The sequence below is a fragment of the Tenrec ecaudatus genome, chromosome 5 (assembly GCF_050624435.1).
Source record: "Tenrec ecaudatus isolate mTenEca1 chromosome 5, mTenEca1.hap1, whole genome shotgun sequence".
NCBI lineage: Eukaryota > Metazoa > Chordata > Mammalia > Afrosoricida > Tenrecidae > Tenrec > Tenrec ecaudatus.
The window spans coordinates 147,089,527-147,112,561 of NC_134534.1; the positions used below are offsets into that span (position 1 = coordinate 147,089,527).

At 45.7% G+C, this 23,035-nt stretch overlaps 1 protein-coding gene across 3 annotated transcripts in view; it reads left to right on the plus strand.

Moving 5' to 3' along the window:
• The window catches only part of ARHGEF3 (Rho guanine nucleotide exchange factor 3), a 355,657-nt gene extending 334,136 nt beyond the window's left edge, over positions 1 to 21,521 (plus strand). The window contains exons 10-13 of one of the 3 annotated variants that reach the window (XM_075550009.1): positions 4,641 to 4,898; positions 10,631 to 10,801; positions 15,073 to 15,259; positions 19,030 to 21,510. In XM_075550009.1, the coding sequence (XP_075406124.1) occupies positions 4,641 to 4,898; positions 10,631 to 10,801; positions 15,073 to 15,259; positions 19,030 to 19,382 (969 nt within the window). In that variant the 3' untranslated portion in view covers positions 19,383 to 21,510. Of the gene's footprint in view, positions 1 to 4,640; positions 4,899 to 10,630; positions 10,802 to 15,072; positions 15,260 to 19,029 lie in introns of all 3 variants that reach the window. The other 2 variants (XM_075550011.1, XM_075550010.1) reach the window with 2 other exon arrangements.
• The last annotated feature ends 1,514 nt before the right edge of the window (positions 21,522 to 23,035 follow it).

The window sequence follows — 23,035 nt, forward strand, 5'->3', positions numbered from 1 at the left end:
CCCCTCCTAGTTCCTCCTGTGAGTGCTCCAAGAGTTTTCCGCCTGAGCTCCAGGTATTAATCACTTGCTATGAAAAAGCATCATGCAAGGCATTATTTGAATGACTTCTTCCAGGTATGGTTAGGCCTCTTATTCCTGTGATCTCAACGGTGTTCAGAAGGGTAAGCACGAAATGCCGCCGCAGCCAGTGTTAGAGGTTATTTCTCTGTGTGGAGAGTGTTATGGACATTATAAATTTTAGTATTGACCATGTGCGTTAGGTCTCTACCCAATTAATATTTCTGTTGTAACCTTCCTACCACCCACTTGGTGCAAATAATTAGCACACTAGGCTGTTAACTGAAAGAGTGGAGATTCAAGGCCCCCTAAGGGTACTGCCACAGAGAGACCCCGTGATCTACCTCTGAAAAGAGCGCCCCGGTGAAGCCTCTGGAGCCCCATTCTACTCTGACCTGAGTGGTGGGTCACGAGGAATCCGAATGCAGTGGACAGCGACTGGTGTAAGACACACTGGCTTTGCCTTCGTGCCGTACAGATGCACAGAAAGTGGTGACACTGCCCTTAGTCCAACGTGTGCTTCTTGGTCACTGTCCTGCTCAAGAACCTTTGAAGGCTTCACCACTCGGGCTGCTTCAGCCCAGTAGTCAAATTTAGCACCAAGGCTGAAAAACCCCAAGGGTATTTGAAAGCCAAGTAATGTTCTGAGATGAATAATTTAGCCGGCGTATCTTAATATTTCAGGAGAGGTCATTCGTTTTATATTTTTGACTTTCATTTTATTATGAGCTGTGGTAGAGGCTTTAACTTCTGCAGCCCGCAAAGAAATTCCTCCAGCGAGAGCCAGGCAGTTGGAGACAGATAATTTAGTAATGAGAAAAGAGAGTCTTTCTCAGCATTGCTTAAACTTCCCGTGTCTGTGGGCTGTGCTGGTGGGATGGAGCAGAAAGCGGAAAGGCTGTCCGCCAGAATCAGCGTAGTAACTGCTGGTTGTGACCAGATAGCAATATAGAACAACATCATGTACAAACTGTCGATTTGTGCCAGCAGCGAAATTGTAGGAGCATGTCTTTTTTAAAGGAACTTCTATTCTTCCCTGAAATAAGTGCTTGTCACTTTCATTACAAAATCCGTTTGATCTGGGAGCATCTTTGGCAGCCCTTTTCTGTACATACCCCAGGCAAATGTGATCCTGCTTGTCTGCTGCTCTCTGGGCCCATCAGACATCAAATGGAAACTTGCAGCTTCAAGAGCAGCCGAACAGGGAACAACTGGCCCCTTGTTAGCAGACCTCATGAGAAAAGGCCCTTATTTATCAGGCCCGAGGAGCTGTTAAATCTTTCCCTCTTCTCACTGCTGATGTGTCCCTGTGAGTGGGAACTGTAACCACGGGGTGCATCTGTTTGCGTTCTAGTTCCTCTAATGGAACAAAATAAACATCTTAGTGGATGCTGAATGAGAAAAGGCAGAGCCAATTCAACCCGTGAAAAATTGATTTATTCCCACCCCACCCCCACAAGGAAAAACGTTTTATTTTTTTTATTAAAAAAACCCTTTTAAACAAGTGTACTTCCCAGCTGGAGAGCCCTAGTAAGTCCTTTTGACCTTAGAATGAATCAATGACTTTGAAGACCTTAGACAGAAGGGTTGCTTTTTTTTTTTCAGGGACCAGTCCTGGTTACTCAGGATCTATCACATGTACGAGAGACCATGTGTGTGCCCACACACATCTTCCACACCCCATGGGTCAACTGCTGGAGTGAGCCTTCCCTGTCAGAAAGAAACAACTCCCCAAATGACTTACTGATCTTAGATTTTTTTAAGTAATAAAATTAGCAGCTCTATAAGGCACATTCACATGCTAATTTGAGTGCTAATTACATTTTAATTTTTGAGAGAGGCAAGGCACATGAAAGAAACAAGAAAAGATCCATTCTGTCTCTCATCACAGTTTTTCAGAGATAGAAAGAATTTCTAGAAAAGACACAGAGTTTTCCTTATGAATTCTTGGCAGCCTGTCTAAAGCGATGTTAAGTGGTTCCGAGCTTTGGCCGTGGAGAACAGACTTCAGACTCCAGTTCTGGCTCCAAATGAGCAAGTGCTTTGCTTTTGTAAACCAATTTCTTTTTTTAAAAAAATCCTAGAAACATAGTTATAATAATAGTGCTTAGGGATTTTTTCTCACTCCAATGGGCCTATTTCTGTGCTAGACATTGTGTGTCTTATTCAGGGAGGGCGGACATTGGTACTTGCAATTAGCAAATGGAAAGGCTGAGGTGCAGAAGAGAGGCCCACCTCTTAGGCTCCGAGCCAGTTCTTCTGTCTGACTTCAGGCTCCGTGCTCTCAGCCTCTGCTTTATCGCCTCTCTTCTGCTCAACTTGCTCATCCTACCGAGTGAGTGGACAGGGATTGTGGAACCAAAATCTGTATGGCCTTTGTTTGTCTCCTATCAAATGTAGCGATCACTTGTGGCTTTCTCACTGCCTGGACTGAAGGAGAGAGGTCTCCGTTCAGGTCATGCCCAGGAAATGAGCACCCTGTCAGGTGTGAACACAGGACCTGCGCCTGGCGAGGTTGCCATGGCAGCAACCGGGCGGCAGGATCAGAGAGATTAATGGCCCATTGGACGGTGAGCAGCCGCGTGGTAGGGGCTAGTTCACATCCGAGGGTTACTGCTGATTTGGTCCTTTGTCAGGAAAATAATAAAGACATGGGACATATCCAGGTCTTTTAAAAAGGAAGTGGAAACAAAGTTAAGAGGCCCCAAGGCCCTTTCTAATTAACTCTGAAAATCTAAATTACAAGCCACAGCACCCCGTCTAGGAGTGTGTGTGTGTTCAGTGTGCATGCATGTGTAAGTACTAATTAGCATTACTCCCAAAGATAAGGTTTGGACAAAGAACTTCTGAGGCTTTTTTCCTTTCACCTAAATAGAGGTTCTTACAGCATGTCAGGAAGGTAGACATTGCCAAGGAATGAAACTCATAAATAGTGCTTCCCTGGTAATGTTTTCTTGGTTTGGAGTGGTTTTTGGTAGCAGTCACTGAGAAAAAAAATTTTAGTAAGAGCCATAAAAGACCCAGCCGAATACTTAAGCTTTGACCACAGTTCACATGCCACCATGTTTTATTTTTAAACAACCTTTCTAACCTGATCTAACCTGATAATCCAGGACATGTCATTGACTGGCTGGTTCATTCAGAAGACCTGCTGTCTGCTAGGCCCAGTGCAGAGTACTGAGGATGGAGACATGAAAGGCATGGTCTTGCATGGCATCCCTCCTCTCCAGCAAGTGTCATGGTCAAATTCATGGGAAAATGAAATTCTAAGATAATGGCATTTCCCCACCATCTTTGAGAAGCCGCCTCGCCAATTCCTAGCCGTGAGGAAGAGTACAGTAGTGGCCATGTTTAACTGCCTTTGGCCGCTTTCTGGAGGCTGGTGTCACGTGGAAGGCGCTGAGGCTCGTGTGCCAGCTAGTAGAGAGGAGACAAAGAGGGGATGAGCAGCCATATCCTTGAGCCTCTGACACAGTGTTTGCACGATGTGACCGATAGAATGTGTCAGGGGGGTTAGCGTTTGGCTGGAAGGCAGGCAGTTGAGTTGAAATAATCCGTGGTCTTTAAGCTCACATTGTTCTTTGCTTGGCGTTGCCACGTTGATCATTGAGTGCAGTGTGCCAGAATCGTTCCTGGCATGTCAGGGCTAATTTAGAAGACGTTTCTAAATGCTTTCGGAAGCTGACTTTTCACTAGCCATAATTGTGTTGCGCTGTCTTGGGGCCCCTTAGAGTTAGACTGCCTTGGAGGCAGGTAATCTTAGACTAAGGTAGAGACAGACGCCTGCACAGAGCCCTGCAAAGGGGCAAGGCTGCGGAATCGGGCAGTGCGCTTGCTTTCTGTGCTGCTGTCTAAATTACTTTCTTGTGATTCATTTGAATAGAAACCCTAATAAACCTAAGAGGCGAGTGGGGAGCGGGGAGAGAGGGGAAAACAGAGGACTTGATGCAGAGGGCTTAAGTGGAGAGCAAATGCTTTGAAATTGATGAGGGCAAAGAATGTACAGATGTGCTTTATACAATTTATACAATTGATGTATGTGTATGTATGGATTGTGATAAGAGTTGTATGAGTCCCTAATAAAATGTTTAAAAAATTTTTTAAAGAAACAAAAGAAGGAGGGAGGGAGAAAAGGAAGGAAGATTAGTTTAATATAATTTACGATAATGTGCATTAAATGTACTGACGATAAAATTTTTTTAAAAAAACCCTCACCAGATACTTTTATAAGGGCTCAGACACTTGTGCACGGCGAGCATTGACAATGTAATTCTGGTTCTTTCATTTTGAGCTTAAACTGGCAGAACATGCCCATGAATTGTGATATCAGTTCCCACAATCAAGAAAATAAAGGTGGGGCAGCTAAGAATGCCAGCGCAAACAAGCGAGAGCCTCAGGAAAGCTGCCCGTCACCTGCTCTTTTGAAGCATCCTTCCGCTCTCCTCCACCGTGCCCATAGAGGAGCATTGGCCAGGCCTGGAGAGCAGTTAGATGTGGGTGCAGTTCCCAGGAGTGATGCTGGTAGCTTGTGGCTTTGGGGCTCATTTTAACCCCCCAACTCGCCTTTGATTTTCTTTTCCTAGCTGCCCTGTCTCAGCTCCTACGACAGCTACTGTAGCAACCAAGTCGCTGCCAAAGCTCTCCTGGACCACAAGAAACAAGATCACCGAGTCCAGGACTTCCTGCAACGATGTTTAGAATCCCCCTTTAGCCGCAAGCTAGACCTCTGGAATTTCCTCGATATTCCAAGAAGCCGCCTGGTGAAGTACCCCCTGCTGCTTCGAGAAATCTTGAGGCACACACCGAATGATAACCCTGATCAACAGCACCTAGAAGAAGCTGTAAGTCTGTGCATGCTTCCTTCTGTCTGTTGATATTTCCTCCCTGAACGGTTCAGGGAAGAGTCGGCCCTGCCATCAACTCTTAATTTTGCAAGTCACTTCTCCTGTGTCTTGGTTTCCTAACCTGCACTGTGCATTCTCTTAACCTGCAATATGCATCCTTCACTTGAAATGCTCGCTGAGGTTCTGTCCGGTCTAGAATGTCTTGATTTCGTATAGATGACCCTGTAATCCACGTGTTACCGCTGCTGTCACGGCAGGTTGGTGTCCCTGTAGACATTTTTCCATTGGAAAGCTCGGTTCAATCAGAAAAGAGACGTTGCCTCTTGCCATAGGTCCATTTGTGCTGTCATCAAGCATGAAGACCTACCTCTCCTCAGTCCCAGTTATAGTGGAGTGTCTAGTCAGTTGTCTTACTTGCCAGCAGCCTGCTCATTCAGAAATACTCATTGACCATTGGGTGGCTGGCTGGGGAAATATGGACTCTTCCTTAGCAGCCATTAAAACCAAGAGGAAGGGGGTCCATCTCACACGATTGTTGCAACGTACCAGTGGAAACTCAGAGAGTGGCAGAGGAGACGGCATGCCAGGAGAAGCACAGGGCCTGCGGAAAGGGGGGAATGACAAGGCAAGGCCTGCCTGGGGAGTATCACGGTCTTCCTGTCTGGGGTTGAGAATACTCTGAGGCAGCAGCAGGACATAAGGCAGAGGATGTGGGCTCAGAGCTGGTTATAAAACCAAAACCTGCTGCCATCAAGTTGATTCTGACTCAGAGCGATCCTCTGAGTCAGTAGAACTACCCAATAGGGTTTCCAAGACTGTGAACCCTACGGAGGAAGCGGATTGCCTCATCTCTATCCCACAGAGCAGCTGACGGGGTTCAACCCGCTAACCTTTCAGTTAGCAGCCAAGAATTTAACCACCGGTCCACCAGGACTCCTCAGATCTGGTTATGTTAAGACAAGAAAACCCACTGTCAGCAAATCAATTCTGATTCATAGCAACCCTCCAGCACCACCTCCAGGCCTCCCTGTATCTAGGTACAGGGATTTTAAATTTCCATTTGGGCCGTGTTTCATTTGTTCTATGATGAATTAGAAGCCTGTTTGTTTTCTAAGTAAGGGCACACCAAGTCCAGGGGGGCTTTCACGTATGCCCTATGTGACCTTTGACATTTACTCCCCTAGTGTGTAGAACAAAGAGGAGGAGGAGTCAGGCGGCAGCAAAGCAGGCTGGGAGGGTGCTGGGTATGAAGTTGGGGAAATCCGACCTGGGATGGCTGAGGCCATTCAAATGCAAACCCGGAAGCATTTATCCCCAGAGTAGATCTAGAGCAAGAACAGGAAGAGGCGATGTATGTGAATCAGTAGAAATAATACCAACACCCACAATAATAATTAGAATGGGAGCAACTGCTGGCATGCTTGCCTACCTACCAAAATCACCTTCTGTGTTGCCTTACATAGCTTGTATAACTCACGCCATCCCCAGAGCTGTCAGATAGCTGTTCTCAGTGGGATCATTTTCCATTGAGCCTTGGGAGGGCAGGATGAAATAGCTTGTCCCAAATCCAGAATCATCCACTGGCATTTGAACCCTGTCAGTATTGACTCCAGGTTCTACCCTTGACTGCTGCTCTTTGGTCTCCACCAAGGAATCGAGACTTGGCCTTTCTTTGAGCTACAGTGGCCGATGGGAATTTAGGAGAGCTGTCTAGCTCCCAGACTTTGTGGAGTGTTCCCGGGGTACAGAGCTATGCCGGGTGTCTCTGAGCAAAGACAGAGAAGGTGGAAGAAAAACGCTGCTGATTCAGGTGTGTGTGCTGCATCTGGCAGCCTAAGGCACTCACCCCAGGCCTCCAGCCTAGTACAGATCAGCTCGAACACCCGGGGTGAGGCCTGCTCTCACTTCATCGTTTCTACTGTTATTATTGAGAAAGAGCACAGTAATCCAGAGTTGCTTCCGCTCAGAATTTCACCCCAGTGAGTGTGTGGGTTGGGGCAATGGAAACCACAAGGAGCTTGGGTGTTCTAAGTAATTACTTTTTAAAAGCATATGAATCTCTTCTTCTTTTCTGCCTTTGAGGGGGAGGGCATATTAAAACCATTTGAGAGTGGGGTTGTTTGCAATATGAAAGCATGTATTGGTCACCCAACTTGCCTGGTGTATTAAAATACGAAGCTATTGTCAAAAGTCCGCTCTGCACAGGATTGCCTGGGCAGATCTAGGGGTGGAACACGTATACTTGTATTTGGAAGTGTTTGGAAAGCAAGTGGCCTCTACAGAGTGTGGGCACAGCAATGGGCTTTCCCTGTGGCTTTCCGATCCTTACCCCAGATGAGCTGTGGTCCCTCAGATGCAGGGTGACTGTGTGGCTAGCATGAAAGCCACTGCACCAGTGTAGCGTTCTGTTCCCTAAATAAACGTTTCCTTCTTTGGGAAGGGGAACATCGGAGCCCACGAAGCCAAGTGCATAGACCCTGAAAGAGCTGCTGGCACGCAGACCCATGACTGGCTCTAAAGAAAAGCCTGCTTCGATACAGAGCGGCCCCTGCCACAGCTCTCTGTGATCTTGGGGGGAGTCCAGAGAAAGTTCCCCCACAGGAGGAGTTCTTCAAAAAGAACTTTGCAGATCCATGTGCTGCAGAGAACGGCTTGTTCCATGTTTCCAATTCCAAGGATTGTTTAGTTTTTTAAAAACATTATTCTATAGGCCATAGGTTCCCAAATTTAATTGGCCTGCTGCCCCCATTTCAGGGAGGGGAAATTTAGCACCCTTATAGCAGTTAAAAACTTTTGAACCATATCCGAGAATCTAAGTTAAAATGTTGGTATCTGACTTGACACCCCACCCCACCCCTGATAGTTCCAGGACCCCCACCCCCGTGGCTGGCATTGTCCACCTTGAGCAGCACCGCTTCCCTGTCCTGCTGTTCCCCAGTTGCTTGACACTGTAAAAATCACTGGACTCAGTGGAAAAGACAGCCCTGCTTTGGATGCAGCAGCAGTGAAGGCTTGGTTCCTGCCAAGAGCCCACGAGTCGATGACCTCACCACACGGGATTAGACAGGCAGGGCTTGCAGGTCCCAGCTGGAGGAACATGATTCTAGCATGTGTGGGCTTGCGTCCATGTGTCCAGTAGCTCTAGTTATCTCCGCTCACCACTCCCTCCCGTGGGTTTGAACCCTGGTGAGAAGAGCGGCAGGAAATCGCTCTGCAGTGCACGACTCCCGTGGCTGCCGCTGGCCGTCTGCAGAAGGTGACTTCATTTCTTTCCCCTGCCATCCTGCAAAACAAATCCCTCCCAGAGAGATTGCCCCTCACCCCGCCCCGTGGTGGTTAGCTGGTGCCAGGACAAAAGTGTTTGGGGTAAAAGGAAGACTTTCCGTTGGCTATTAAGTCTGTGCACAGAGAATATGAAATGACGGCCCCCAGGGCTTATGGCGTGTGGTCTGGGTGCTTTTGCAAGCCCAGAAAGAAGCGGCCTTTGGAAGTAGGCATACGTACGTAGCTGCCTTAGAAACCACAGTGGCACTTGATTTGATTAGTCTTCATGAACTGCGCCAGCTCTTCCGTTGCCTGTGCTGCATCTCCGTTCTGGTTTCCCGCATGGTTGTCATTAGCTAACGTGAGCCGCTCAGGTGCATTTAGCCAGTGTTGACCGATAAGATTCTTAAGGCCAAAGTCTTTAAAACCAAGGAAAAAGTGTGGGGTTGAGTACATATTAAAGGTGTAGAAAGAGTAAGATAGTTGTAAATTAATTGATCGATGACCGCTGGTGACTACTAGCGACTCTGTTCTAACTCAGCTGCCCTTTCTTGATCGGATTCTCTAGGCTGTGAATCTTTACGGAAGCAGGCAGCCTCATCTTTGGCCCATGGAGGGGCTAGTGGGCTTGGACTGCCAGCTCACAGTTAGCCATCCAACCCGTCCTTGGCAGTGCCACCGGGGCCCCTTGTTGCTCAGATACTTCTTAGTTCTAGCCGGTTGGGAACCCCATCTTATCCCGTGAACACCCGGTCTAACAGCAGGCAGGTCCTTGGCAGCATTAACCAAAACCCAAACCCCAAATCCATACTCTCCCTGCCGATCCAGAGCAGCCCTACAGGAGAGTAGAACTGCCCTGCGGGCTTCTTGCCTGAAGCGCACAGCCTGCCCTCTCCCTTGGACTGCCTGGTGGGGTCCAGTTGCCGGCTGTGTGCATAGCAACCGCGAGCTTCACCACTGCACCACCAGGGCTTCTCAACAAGCATTGGCTGCCTTCATCTAAGGGATGAGTCATGTCTTTAAACCCGTTTATTAGTGCTCTTGGGGGAAATCCGCACAGTCATCGCACATCTAGTCCCTGCAGAATCTTTCGTCCCTCTATTTGCCAGCACTGACGTTGCCCTTGGCGGCCCTCCTGCCTCCGCGTCCTGTTCTTTCTTAGGTTCCGGTGTGAGATCGCTTTGCTCGCGTGCAGGCCGTGTCTTGCAAGTGTGCATTTGGGTTCGTGTTCTTGGCATAATCCAAGAAGTCATAAATCATACCCAAACCAAGAAGTAGCCCTGCCACCAACCAAACAGGCTCCAGAGCTACACACAAAGGTGACGCTTGGTGTGGTCGTGGACATTTTATCTGGTTTTCCCAAAGTTTGTGTCTTAGGAACCTCAGCCATCCATGCCCATTTGTTTCCGCCGGATCAGTCGGCCGGCCACGGACATCCTGGCGCAGGTGGTTGCTATTTCACTCCTGACGGTGGCGGGTCCTCAGCCATCCAGGAAGGAAAAGAAGCACATTTTCCTGTTGAAAGTCTTGAAAAAGAAAGAAAGTGTTGTATAATCCAGGCGGTGGGAGGGGGGGGCGGGGCACAAAGAAGATGCTTATAAACCAAAGTGTTCTGTTATTTATTCATTGTTTTGTGGTTAGAAAATGAAAGTTACTTTTACAGGATTTATATTTGAGATTAGATTGACATTGAAGCCCCAAAGCTTCTTTTATGATGCCAAAGTGTGTGTCGGGGGGTTATCTGTTATTTCTTATCAAAATTATGCTATCAACAAAGCTTTGGAAATAGAGAAAAGAGTGATAAATGATCTTTGAAATTCATTGTTTCTACAAAAGTGTACACACTAGCATCTGTTGCTAGACTTCAGGTGGTCTCCGTAAGATCTGTTAGATAGAGATGGAAGTACAACAATTATAACTGGATTGCAGTTGCCCCCACTTTTACTAGCATATGGAAGATCAGCACTCGACCCTAGAGAAGGGGTGCATCACTACTTGAGTTTATTACAAGATTTATTAGCTTCTTGTTGAGCAAAGGCCTCTTGTAGACCTTACTATTCACAGAGATTGGCTTGTCTTCTGTTTCTTTCTAAAATGCTGTTGATTTTCGGAGGCCTTTTGTCTCTTCTGTTTACTAGAAAACCGGAGAGAACTCTGGCGTTTAAGTAAATGTGACGATGATAAGGTCATATTACCATCTGTGAAGTTCTCACGTGACAGCAGTGGGTTTGGTTGGGGGGGTGGTGGTGGTGGTGGTGGTGGTGGTGGTGGTGGTGGTGGTGTGTGTGTGTGTGTGTGTGTAGAGCTACAACATACAAGAAGCATTTGTTTTTCTCCTCTTTCCTCCAAGTGATGAGGGGAACTCAGAATCGCCATCCAGGTGTGATTACCTGGGCTGAGCCCTTGGGATTGCTGGTGTGGGAGGATTGATTCCTTTGTTCATCCCTTCCTCTTTGTTTCCATAGATCAACATCATTCAGGGCATCGTGGCAGAAATCAACACCAAGACTGGGGAATCCGAATGCCGCTATTATAAAGAGCGGCTCCTTTACTTGGAGGACGGTCAGAAGGACTCCCTGATTGACAGCTCGAGAGTGCTGTGTTGTCACGGCGAACTGAAGAACAACCGAGGCGTGGTGAGTGGTGGACAACCCCCTGTGCTTTGCCCTTGAACCTCGCCCTGTGACTTCCTCTCCACGGTTACGTATTTTTTCAGACAAAAAAAATTATTATCCAGTGTCTTCTACATCGTAAGAACACTTTTTTTTCCCAATTGTCTTTTCATGTAGCAGTACCTATTCAGAAAGAACTTTGGAAGCCAACATAGGGTTTCCATATTTTTTTTTCGTTCACCATAACCTTCAAAAGCAAATACATAACAGTTAACATCTCCCCCCACTTCTATTTCGGAAAATAAACGGTGGTTTTCGCAGTGCTGGAAAGTAGTTGATCTCAGAAACACAGAGCGCTCTAATGGAACGCCTTTAGCTTGATGAGAAGCATTTCTTTCTGCGGAGGTGGCACCTGTCTGCAGACTGGCATTTGGAGGCTAGTTGTTTTCTGCTGTTTTGCTTCAGTAATGCCCTCCCTTACTAGCAGTGCCTGTAGATTTCCCATTTCCTGGCATTTATTCCTGAGATATTAACACTCTTCCTTAAATAAATAAATAAAATGGATAGAGAGATAGCTATCTCTTCCTCTTGCGCTATCATAGACCCTCATACAAGCCTTTTACGGAGTGCTTACATTCTCCACCTGTATCTGCTACTAGACCAGCGGTTCTCAACCTGTGGATCGAGACCCCCTTGGGGGTCGAACGACTCTTTCATAAGGGTCACCCAATTCATAACAGTAGCAAAATTACAGTGATGAAGTAGCAACGAAAATAATTTTATGGTTGGGGGTCACCACCATACGAGGAGGTGTATTGAAGGGGCGCAGCATTAGGAAGGTTGAAAACGCTGTACTAGACCATGCTGTTTCAGAGCAGGGGCCAGTTCTTGTCAGTCTCTAGCACCTGCTGCTAGTTGCCATCCAGTCAATTGCAACTCCTGGTGATCCCATGAGTGGCGGAATCGAACTGTGCTCCATGGGGCTTTCAGTGGCTGAATGTTTGGAATTACATCACCAGGCCTTTCTTCCAAACTGCCTATAGGTAGACCCAATCCTCTGACCTTTCATTTGCAGTGGAATGAGTTAGCCATTTGTACCATCCAGGGACTGGCCCATACTAAGTACTCAAAAATATATATATATATATATATATATATATATATATATATATATATATATAATAAGTGAGTAAATTAATGAGTGCTTATGTAGAAGAAGGATGAATTTGAATTAAATAAGAGTTCAAAATACATTCAACTAGCCACATTATTTTTATGCACAGCCAGTAGAAAATGTTTGATTCATGAATTTGCTTAATGAAAGAGAAAACAATGTTTATTAAAGTATCTTTCTTGACTACTTTGTTGAGAAAGAGACTCCACTACAAGGTTTTGTCCTCAATATCTAGCCAACTTAGACTGACAGCCAAACTAGATTGACAGGTTCTTAATAAAGCCTGATGATTCCAAGAACACACTTTCAACCTGGACTGCTTTTACGAGCAGGCTTGGAAATGTTATTTGAAGTTACAGTGTACATGTCATATCATAGCACTCGTTCTCAGGGCTGAGGGTTGAGTAAGGAGATCTGTCCTACTGATTAAAGACAGGTGTCTGATTAGGGAGTCATTACTTGCTAGCGAGAAATGCCCACCTTTAGCTGGTTTTCAGAAAGTGCTGGTGGACTTCAGCATCTAACATTCTTTCTAGAAAGCCCTGGGGAAAATAGTTGGGAAGATTCCTTATTTCATAAAACGTGGGCTTGCTCTCTTTCTGTGTGTCAGGACTAAAGGCCATCTGGTTAGGCATGTCAAGGGCATGGAAGATGAACACCAGTTCATTTTGTGGGCAGATCATATCTTTGAGCTCAAAGATAGTGCCTGGGCTGGAAGGTTTGTTTCAGTTCATGTTTTCTTGTGGTTCTTTTTCTTCCAGTTTACCTGTGGAAGTCATTGTGAAGAAGACCTATGTCAGGAAAAAAAACCATCCCAGTTTGAAGGCAAATAGAAACTGGGGCTAATAAAAGAGTCTCAGGGGATATTTATAAATGGGGGATACTTTTCAAAAGGCCCCAGGCCATTTGAGTTTGAACTGCCTAGCCTTGACTAGACGATTGAAGCAGATACGACCCAAGTCCTTGATTACTTCCGTTTGTTTCTGTTTCCTTTATTTTGTGGCTGTTCGTTTTTTATTATGATGTGGATGAAAGTTGACAAAGCAAAGGGCCGTCCTTCAGGAGCTCCTACACAGTTCATCCCCACAGGCCCACTGCAAGCTTCTCACTTCCTCTCTGCTACTCCTCCTTGTGCCCTACCCTTTCCTGCCTCCGGGGCTCTGCCCTGGGCAAACGCGGCCCTTTGGGTCTCCCGTGGGTTGTTATTCCAAGGAATGCCTCCCTCTGTGTGCCAGTCCTCCCTTCCTAAGGTCTTGTTTGGCTGAAAGGTGAGCCACAGGGTGAGTTCAGTGGCAGGTTTGAAGGAGGGCTGAAGGCCGTAGTCTCAGGCCACCAGTCCCTCGTAGACCCGCAAGCCTGCTGGCTCGTGGTTTTGAGATGTGTTCCATACCTCTCTCCCACTCTATCCATGACCTCTTTTTGTGATCCTTTGCAGAGCAGATCAGGAGCGGTAGCTAGGCATCATGTAGCTCTTCTGATCTCAAGGGGGTGGAGGCTGAAGGTCAAGGGGACTAATTATTTCCAAGAGACTTTGCTCATCTTTCCTTTTTTTCCAAATGGGAAAAGACCAATAGTTGTGTCTGACATGGCCACTCACAAGTTTTTAAGAACCTAGTTGCTACCCACCAAAGTAAGATGGTGGCGGTAAAGCATTGTCTCTGTCGTCCGTGTGATGCCAGTTGACCAGTTTCCCCAGGGTGGTGGTCCTGAGTCTCTAGAGAGAGCAGCTCATTCCTGTCAGGTGTTGCTTATGGCTGAGGTTTCATAACGTTGCCTCTGGTCTGCTCTGTCCTTGGTTGCTTGTAGTGTAATGCCTAGCTCTTTTCCTCCCCGCTCCTCACCTCAAAGGAAAAGTCTTATACTTTCTACCGTTCCCCCCCCCCACCAAAGTTAACTTGATTGTTTGGTACTTTACTCTGGTTTCCCATCTTTCTAAATGCACATGTAAGCTTTTATAAATAAACATAAACTCACTTTTCAACCCTGCATTGGGACTCATCGTCATCGGTTGTATGTGGTAGTGGTGGTGTAGGGGGCATCCACAGACTCCCCCCCAAATAGAAAATTACATGATGGTACTGTTCCAAATCAAAATTTAATGTAAATTTCCAATCCCACATTGATATTCCCAGAGCGAGATGAGTGCCAAGTTTCCACCAGGAAACCGGGCTTCGACTGCCAGTTCCAAAGCATTTCCCAACTGTGAAAGGAATTGAATGAAACCAAATTACCCAACTCCATGCAGGAAATGTGCTTTCGTGATATGGTTTGAGACAAGCCTTCATTTTTGTGATTTCCTTTGCTGCCCATAACATGCACAACGGTACTCACCTGCCTTTGAAGTACAACCCCTTCCGTGACCCCAGGTTCTAGTTCCTAAGAGCGAGCGCTTTGGTCACCTTCCATTTGGCTGCAGGGTTCTCTGGCTCTCTCCAGAATGGGCAGTGCTCGGCACTGGAGCTGCTGGACAAAGCTGGTAACCAGCAGTGTGGCTGAAGGAGTATGGACTCAGGGCTTGGCAAGTCCAGATTAGCACCCGGCTTTGACATACCAGCCTCGTCCTTACTAGACTCTGGGTAGTTCTGAGCTCTTAGATTCATTTGGGAAATATAACCAGGCAGGAATCCGTGGGTGAGGCACACTGATTGGCCACTAACCAAAAGGTTGAAGACTTGAGTGTCCCCAGAAGCACCTCGGAAGGAAGACCTAGCATTCGGCGTCTGAAAAACCAGCCCTTGGACGCTCGATGGGGCCAAGTTCCACTTTGGCACCCATGGGGGGTCACGACTGGTGCCAGCTGATGTAACCACCGAAGCCAGGGGTGCAGCTCTTTCCTTCACTACCCCCTTTATCGTATTCCTCGTTATTTTCACTAAAAAGTGGGCTGTGTCAGCTGTGTCTCCATGGTTGTGAATTGCCGTGGGATTAGCTCCTCTGGGGGTGGCAGTGCTGACTCTCCACAGTGGGCCCCAAGGAAGGTGCTCCTGTAGGAAAGGTCACGAACACATCTGGAAATGCCTCTGACGTACCTGAGTGCAGGTCTCCTGGAGGCACGAGGTTCACAAATCAATGTCTTTTTAGATTATTGCTGACAGAAATCCTATGGATCCTTTTCTTCTAGAAACTACATGTTTTCCTGTTCCAAGAAGTCCTCGTGATCACTCGAGCCGTCACCCACAATGAGCAGCTCTGCTACCAGCTGTACCGGCAGCCGATCCCTGTGAAAGATCTTCTGCTGGAGGAGCTGCAGGATGGAGAAGTGCGCTTGGGGGGCTCCCTGCGGGGAGCCTTCAGCAACAATGAGAGAAGTATGTATGCCAGAGGGGTTGGCCTTTTGTGCTAGTAACTCGGAGGGGGATGACTGGGTAGTGAAAGGAGAGGAACCGAGGCCTTGGCATCAGGTGAATTCCATTCCTGTTCCATCCAGGCATGTTGAAACCCCGCTCCCACCAAGAGCCTCAGTTTCTTAAGGAACGAGTCGGGGAGTATATGTGTTCCCACTGCATAAGGCTGTTAGAAGCCTTAAATTTCTCCCTATTTCTTCACTGATGATCTTTAGCCCTCTAGGGTTTTTATTTAGGCCTTTGACTCATCTTGAGTTTATTTTTGTATATAGAGCAAAGTGTGGGTCCTGTTTCATTCTTCTGCAAATGAACAGCCAGTTTCTACCAACACCCTTTGTTGAAGAGACTGTTCCCCATTTAATGTATTTGGCCCTTTGTCAACATGCAGTTCTCTCTAGGTGGACGGATTTCTTTCTCGAGTGTGTGTAACCGTGGGGCTGTCCTGAGGCCGGCAGGTTTATCGTACAGTCACGAGCATGGCCAGTTGGGCCAAGGATTTGTCATATTGGGCTTCTTGAGCTCGAGACTTGGTTAAGAGGAACTTAGAGAGCAATGCCTGTTAGTATCTTCTGTGGGTTTAATGGACAGTTGCCCATTTCTTTCATTGTAAAGGAAGAAAGAAAAGAGTAAACAAGTACCCCGAGTGCTCTAGAAAAGTCATCTTGTGAGCAACATATGTACAAATGTGTTTGACAGAATTGATGTATGGATTGTTATGGGAGCTGTAAATGCCCCCATAAAATGATTTATTAATTAGGGAAATGATTTATAAATTGGGAATTGTGCCTCTTGATAGAGACACAGAGAGAGTCATAATAATTTGAGTAAGCGGCCAGAGAAGTCTTCTTTGAGAAAACATTTGTGCCTCCTGAGTTAGCATAGGCATCATGTTTTCTGGGTGCAGGTGCATGCTGTCTCACCTTCAATCCGACTAGTAGTAATAGTAGTAGTTCATATATGTGAACTCAGACACACACGAGGGGGTACCCCCAAAAAACCTGGAATTGCGCAGGGCTGGGCGGAGCTTTCATGGTATGAATTTTTCCCAATAAGCGAGCATCGAGCAACTTGCTCTGAGTTAGTGCACCCGGTAGTGTCGCCTGGGACAGTGAATTTTTTCATTTTTTTGTGATGGCTGCTTGTAAGAGACCAGTGTGCGGCTATGAAATTTTGTCTCCTGCTCAGGAAAAAGACTGCCGAAACTGTTGTGATGTTGGACTCAGCTTTTAAGGATAGTGCTATGGGAAAAGCTCCAGTGGATGAGTGGTTTTCTCATTTCCCAAAAGGTGGACTGTCAATGGCTGACAAACCTCATTTTAGACGTCTTTCACCTTCCCAAGCGGATGAAAGCGTCTCCATGTTTCATGCACTTGTGCTTGAAGACCAGCAATGGATCACTGAAGGGAAGGGGGTGTTATCTGGACTCTCTTGGGGCTCAGTTCAGTGGATTTTATGAGAAGATTTGGGAATGAGAAGGGTCCCTGAGAAATGTGTGCCTTGGGTTCCGACTGACCAGGAAAAAGAGTAACTCATGGAAACATACCATATTTTGGAAGAACAGCTCTGAAGTGACCAAGGCTTTTTTCCAATGACATTACTGGTGAGGAGTGTTATTCCTACTATCCCCTAAACAAACATTAATCAAGCCAGTGGAAGACACCATTGTCACCTCGGCCTCCCCCCACCCCCACCCAAAAAAAGCTCATAAAGTGAAATAAAAGATCAAGGCAATGTTCATTTGGCTTTTTTGAGGTTGGGGGATAGTGCATCTGGAGTTTGTTCCAACAGGTTAGACTGTTAAGCTTTCTACTTAGAGGTTCTGAAAAGATTGCATAACAGTGTGTGACCAAAAAAGACCTGATTTGTGGCAGATGGGGGACTAGTTTTCCCACCATAACAATGCACCTGCTCACGCAGCCATCTGTGTGTGCCAGTGTTTGGCAAAAAACAGCATGCCTCTCTTCCCCAAGTGCCTGAGTCACCTGACCTTGCCCCATGCAACTTCTTCTTGTTTCCTCTAATGAAGAGGCACATGAAAGGACAGCAACTTGATGTGGAAAAGGGAAAGAAAAAACAAGGGAGGTGCTGTCAGCCATCCAAAGAGATGAGTTTGAAAAATGTTTCCAAGAATGGAATTGCAGATTTGCCAAATATACTAAGTGTAATGGAGAATACTTTGAAGGTGATAAGTTTGTTTTGGATATAAATTTGAATACATAGCTTTGAAATTTTTTTCTGTGTTTTTTGGGGGGAGGGGTAACCCCTCGTGTGTGTGTGTGTGTGTGTGTAATAGGATTTATTCATTTATTGTGAACTAGGTTGGGGGTTTACATTTCAGATCATCAACACTGCATTCAACACTTCAAAGCACTCATCAAGCCTTCAGCAGCCTTCCCCATCGCCTGAATCCTCTTCTCCCTGTTGTGGACCTCCATCTTTCCTCTCAGCCCTCTAGTCTGTTGCTCCTCTTCTTCCCTTACACACTCCTCCCTTTGGTAACCGCCAAAGTCTGTTCCCTTTGGCATGAAAGTCTTTGTCTCTTGCTTTTTCCATATAATCGTGGTCTCATATATTTGTCCTTCTGTGATTGACTAATTGTACTCAACTTAATGTTCTCCCGGTCCATCCATGCCAAAGTTGGGTTCTCTTGGTTTTTTCCCATTTACAAATAAGAAAACAGAGACAAAGATATTAAGATGGTTGCTGAAGATCAGACGGGTGGGACTGAATTTCGGGGATCAGAACTACCATTTGGTCTTGCCTTGCCTTGCTCAGTCTCTCAGCCCTCTGCAGTGGTGGTTCCCACTCTGTTGCCTAAAGCAAAGGGAACTAGCTCCGAGTGCATGCGTCAGCCACGTATTGCTCTCTGCTGTCGTGGCAGTACTGGAGGAAATAAAAACATTGCATACTGCATAATGTGCGCTTCCATTTTTCCACTACACAGCTCCTGTTGAATTCATTAAACTATACTTTATTTCAAAGTGAAACGGAATGTATAATAGCTCTGTTTTATGTATGTTTTCAATCACTGTGTACTAAATAGAGTATCACGTGGCATGTAGTAGATATATGTTGATGTTACAAAGAACTTCTCTTAAACTTGAGTAAGCTCTAGCCTGGGCAGTTGTTAAAAGTACAGATTATCAGGCCCATCTGTAGCTCTGGATAGATGGGACCCCATCTGTATTTTTTTAATACCTCCCCAGGAGTTTTTGGCTAGGACGCCAATTTGCCTAACCAGTTCCCTAAGATCTCTTGAAATGCAAGACTTAGTTATTCCAAGTAGATAGTCACTTGTTATCTCCTGAGAGCAACTGACAGCAGTGCTGTCAACTCCAGTTGAGCCATGTTGACTGCAGGGTGGAGCTTAGCTATGGTCTGCATTAGTGGGGTGACTGCAGGCTGGAGCTTAGCTGTGGTCTGCATTAGTGGGGTGACTGCAGGGTAGAGCTTAGCTGTGGTCTGCATTAGTGGGGTGACTGCAGGGTGGAGCTTAGCTATGGTCTGCATTAGTGGGGTGACTGCAGGGTGGAGCTTAGCTGTGGTCTGCATTAGTGGGGAAACATTTTGTAATCAATTAGTGGTCTTTCTGCCCAGGGGACTGCCATGAGCCAGAATCTACTTGTTGGCAATTGGTAGCAGTGCTCGCTGGTGGTTAATGTTATGTGTTTTATCTTTGGCTTGCGGAAATAACCATTTATTGATCTTTTTCCTCGTGTATTTTTCATTTCCAGTTAAAAACTTTTTCAGAGTAAGCTTCAAAAATGGATCCCAAAGTCAGACGCACTCCCTACAAGCCAATGACACCTTCAACAAGCAGCAGTGGCTGAACTGCATCCGGCAAGCCAAGGAGACCGTTCTGTGCGCTGCTGGACAGGCTGGGGTGCTGGACGCCGAGGGGCCGTTCGTAAATCCCGCCGCTGGGAGCAGGGAGCCACGGGGAGATGCAAAACTGGAGCAGATGGCCCAATCGGACAGTGACTCGGACTGTAGTATGGACACGAGTGAGGTCAGCCTCGACTGTGAGCACATGGAACAGACAGACTCTTCCTGTGGGAACAGCAGGCACGTTGAAAGCAACGTCTGACAGAAGAGCATGGACTCGGGAAGTCGCCCTGTGTCTTACGTAGCTGTACAGTATTTGCATTCCACACATGGAACGGTTTGGAGAAGCACTTTTTAATATTTTTGTGACCGTGTTGACCCAGTCAGTCACTTACACCTGTACCTTTGTCCCTGGTACTGTAACTGCCAACCTGTCTGTGTAAGCTGGAATCTGTGTAAGCAACTCTTACCCTGTGTTACATTGCACAAGTGGATGGATGATGGATGGAGAAGTGCTTGAACAAGTTACTTTCAAAATTGTCCTGCTGGATTTTAAAACCCAGAGAAAAGAATCTCTAAACTTCTGCTTTCCCTAGATTGCTTCCAGAGCCCTTCCGTGCTACTCTCGTGCTCCCCTCGTTCTTGCACCTGGGTGCTGGAGGGCCTTGCAAGCCGGGTATGAGGAAGTCACTTGTCTCATGATGGCATTTGAGGGGAACCGGGAAAGGTCAATGCCGCGGAGTGAGCTTGACTCAATGGCATTCAGCCAAACCACTTCATTGACCAGCACCCCTGGGGACTCCCAAGGCTGCATTGTGCAATGGAAGAAGCTCTGTGTTGGCCTTGGGATTGATTCCTTCCAAGGCAAGCTTGAAGCAATAATCTATTAGGACATGAAATAGAGTCTGACCTTGAAAGGGCAAATTCAAAGTACAAAAGCAGCTGCCAGCTCCGAATCTTTTAACAGAAATGCACATTGCACCAGGAGGCCTCTGGGCTAGTTAATGGCTTGCTAAGAGAGCCATTTCTAGCTTAAAACATCGGAATAGAAACTGGCCTGGGGGGATTCCTCCCAGGAGCACCAGAAGGCCCTGTCTTCATTTCTGATTTTGCCTCAGCCCGCTCACACTGTAGCGTGAATGCAAAGTGGGTAACAGAGACAACGACTATTCTGGGACTCTGTTTCACAGAAGGTGAGAGGAAGAACTTGGAGTGGAAAGGGTTTCATCACTACCTCGTGTGGGAAGCCGTACAGAGAAAGGCCAGAGAGTGGGTTTTCCTGGCTTGCTTCTGGGGTACCCGCTTGCGCACTCTGACTGCTGTGCTCAGACATCACTGCATTCTGCACGGGCCGATGGCACTAGCTCTGTGGTTAATTTGGCTCGGGTTGAAGTGCTCAACTGCTACCCAAAAGGTCCGCAGCTTGAGCCCACTCGTCGCTCCACTGGAGGAAGATGTGTCCATCTGCTGCCATTCAGCTGTCCAGCTTTGGGAATCCCATGGGTGGGGGAAGTTCTCCTGTGTCCCATAGGGTCACTCTGTGTGAGAACTGACTCCGTAGCACCGGGTTTGGGTGTTTGTGATTACGTAGGATGAGTTAGCCCAACTTGAAAGTTCTTTGTCCAGCTTAGACTGAAGGGCAGGGTAGGTTGCAGATCTGGGGGCAAAGAGAAAAAAGGAAAACTACTAAATACGTAGAAAAGGAAGCCCCAGTGAGTGTAAATATGACAGAAGACCTGTGCAAACGCCCGCACCAGTACTAGTAGCGATGATCCTCAATTATTGCCAAAAATGGAATTTCCTTTTAAATCTGTGTCTTTCAAGTTTACAGGGGGGAAAAAGATATCAGTCAATACAACGTTGTCATCTTATTATGTACATATGTCTGTGCGCTCACGATGTGTGACGAGATGATCAATATACAAGCCAGGTGGATTGCTTTGTGAATTTTCAAAAACCATATTGCCGTCAATTTGGCCCTGTAAAAACATACTCTTCTGTATTTATAGATTCTAAACATGGTGGAATTTTTTTTCTATTACAAGTTTATTTAAAACTGCTTTGTTTCTCAAGTTGTTACTCCTTTAGCAAAACGAGCATGAGCCTGCTACAGAGCAAAGCAGGGCAAAGCTGAGAAGAGGCGTTTGATGGTGGAGGAAAGAATGGACCATTCTCTGAAGGAGCCATCGACTGCTTGGGTCAGAGAAGTGGTCTCTCAACTGTTGCCTATGGGAGGAGAGGAAGTGAATGTTTTGATGAAATGAATGTTTTTGTATAACAGCCTTAAACTTTTCTGGAAGCATTTCAAATAAATGACATTAAATTGCCATTGTGTGTGTGTGTGTGTGTGTGTGTGTGTGTGTGTGTGCTTCCAGTGTTTGCCCAAAGAATGTCAGGTCTCAGCCTCCATCCTGGGAGACTCACAGAAACGTTTGCTGTGGTCCTCGAAGGCAAACTGTAAGCTAGGGTGGGGGTGGAAATACATGGTGTGGTTGGGTCTGTCAATGCCTCTGCAGAAATCCTACTTCTAAGATTTTTTTTTTACCAAACTTGTTTTCCGTGCACTTATTTGCCTATTCATTTTTAGCAATCAGTCCTTGAACCTATTCTGTGTGAAAAGTCAAGTGAAGCCTAGTTTTTTTTTCTTTCCCCCAAATGCAAATCATCTTCTGGCTCCCTCCTTCTGCCTCTTGCACCCCTGACGTTTTCTTCTCCGTGTCTATCTTCCCTGCAACTTTGGATCCAAGCTTCACTGTGACTTTTTTCCAGTTCAGTTATCGTTCAGGTTCACGAAAAATGTAACAATTGGGCCCTGTTCAAGTGTTGCTTTATCACCTTGACTAAACCAGTTCGAACATGCTTTTTACTCTCCAGTCACAAACTATCAGTCTTTCTGCGGACGGCTAATCCAGAGCAATTTCACCGGCAGAAACATGAGTACCTAATTTATGCATTAAATTGCAAATAGCAGGGTTTTTTGTTGTTAAATTGAATTTAATTCATCTCAAGATTTTGTAACTAGTTTTGCAAGTAAGAATATTAAACTTTCTACCATTAATAATTAAGTCTAAAGTGGCCATGATGTTTAATGTTAGTCACTCTCTCAAAACATCCCAGTACAAAGAAAAGTAATGTAAAATATTATTCTTAAGAACCAAGTTCACTGCAACCCTAAGTCACTTTAAAAATAGTATTGTGATTAAAAGAATGCTACTAACATCTACATTATTACACTGGAGATCCAAAATACGTTTTTCTAATAGGATAGTCTCAATACTTTAAAACACACTGAAAAGGAACTTATTTTTGAATGGGTGACATGTTATTGCCAACACATAGAGGTCATGTAAAATTGATAAGAGAATTTATTCATGAAATACTAACAATACAAAGTGTGTTATTACCTAATATATAAACATAAAAGCAAACACAATATAAATATATACTTAAATATTCACCCTCGTTCTAACCTAAAGAATTGCCATACAATTGCATGAAATAAACATGTTAATGTAAATACACATTTAGTTCCTACAGTTTTATAGTTCGTTGAGAAAATACTGCAATAAACTATATTTACACCTAATTAAAAGAATGTCCTCTTAACTATTTCTCATTTAAGTAATTCCTGTCAGAGAGTACATTTAAAACCTGGGAAAGCTCTCTTCAGCCTTGACTTGAGTAGTTACAGTGTACCCCAAACTGCATAGCAGTTTCTTGTAACAAGGTATTATGACGTTTTCTTCCCCGAAATATGCAAGTCAGATCTAGTACACTAAGAATTTTCAAAATTGTTATTATAGACTTGAGATTTCCCATTTGACTTTTAAAAAATCATTTCTAGGGAGTAAATCAACAAATTTAATCATATTAGAACCATTATCTGACCCATTACAAAATATGTTGCAAGTCAAT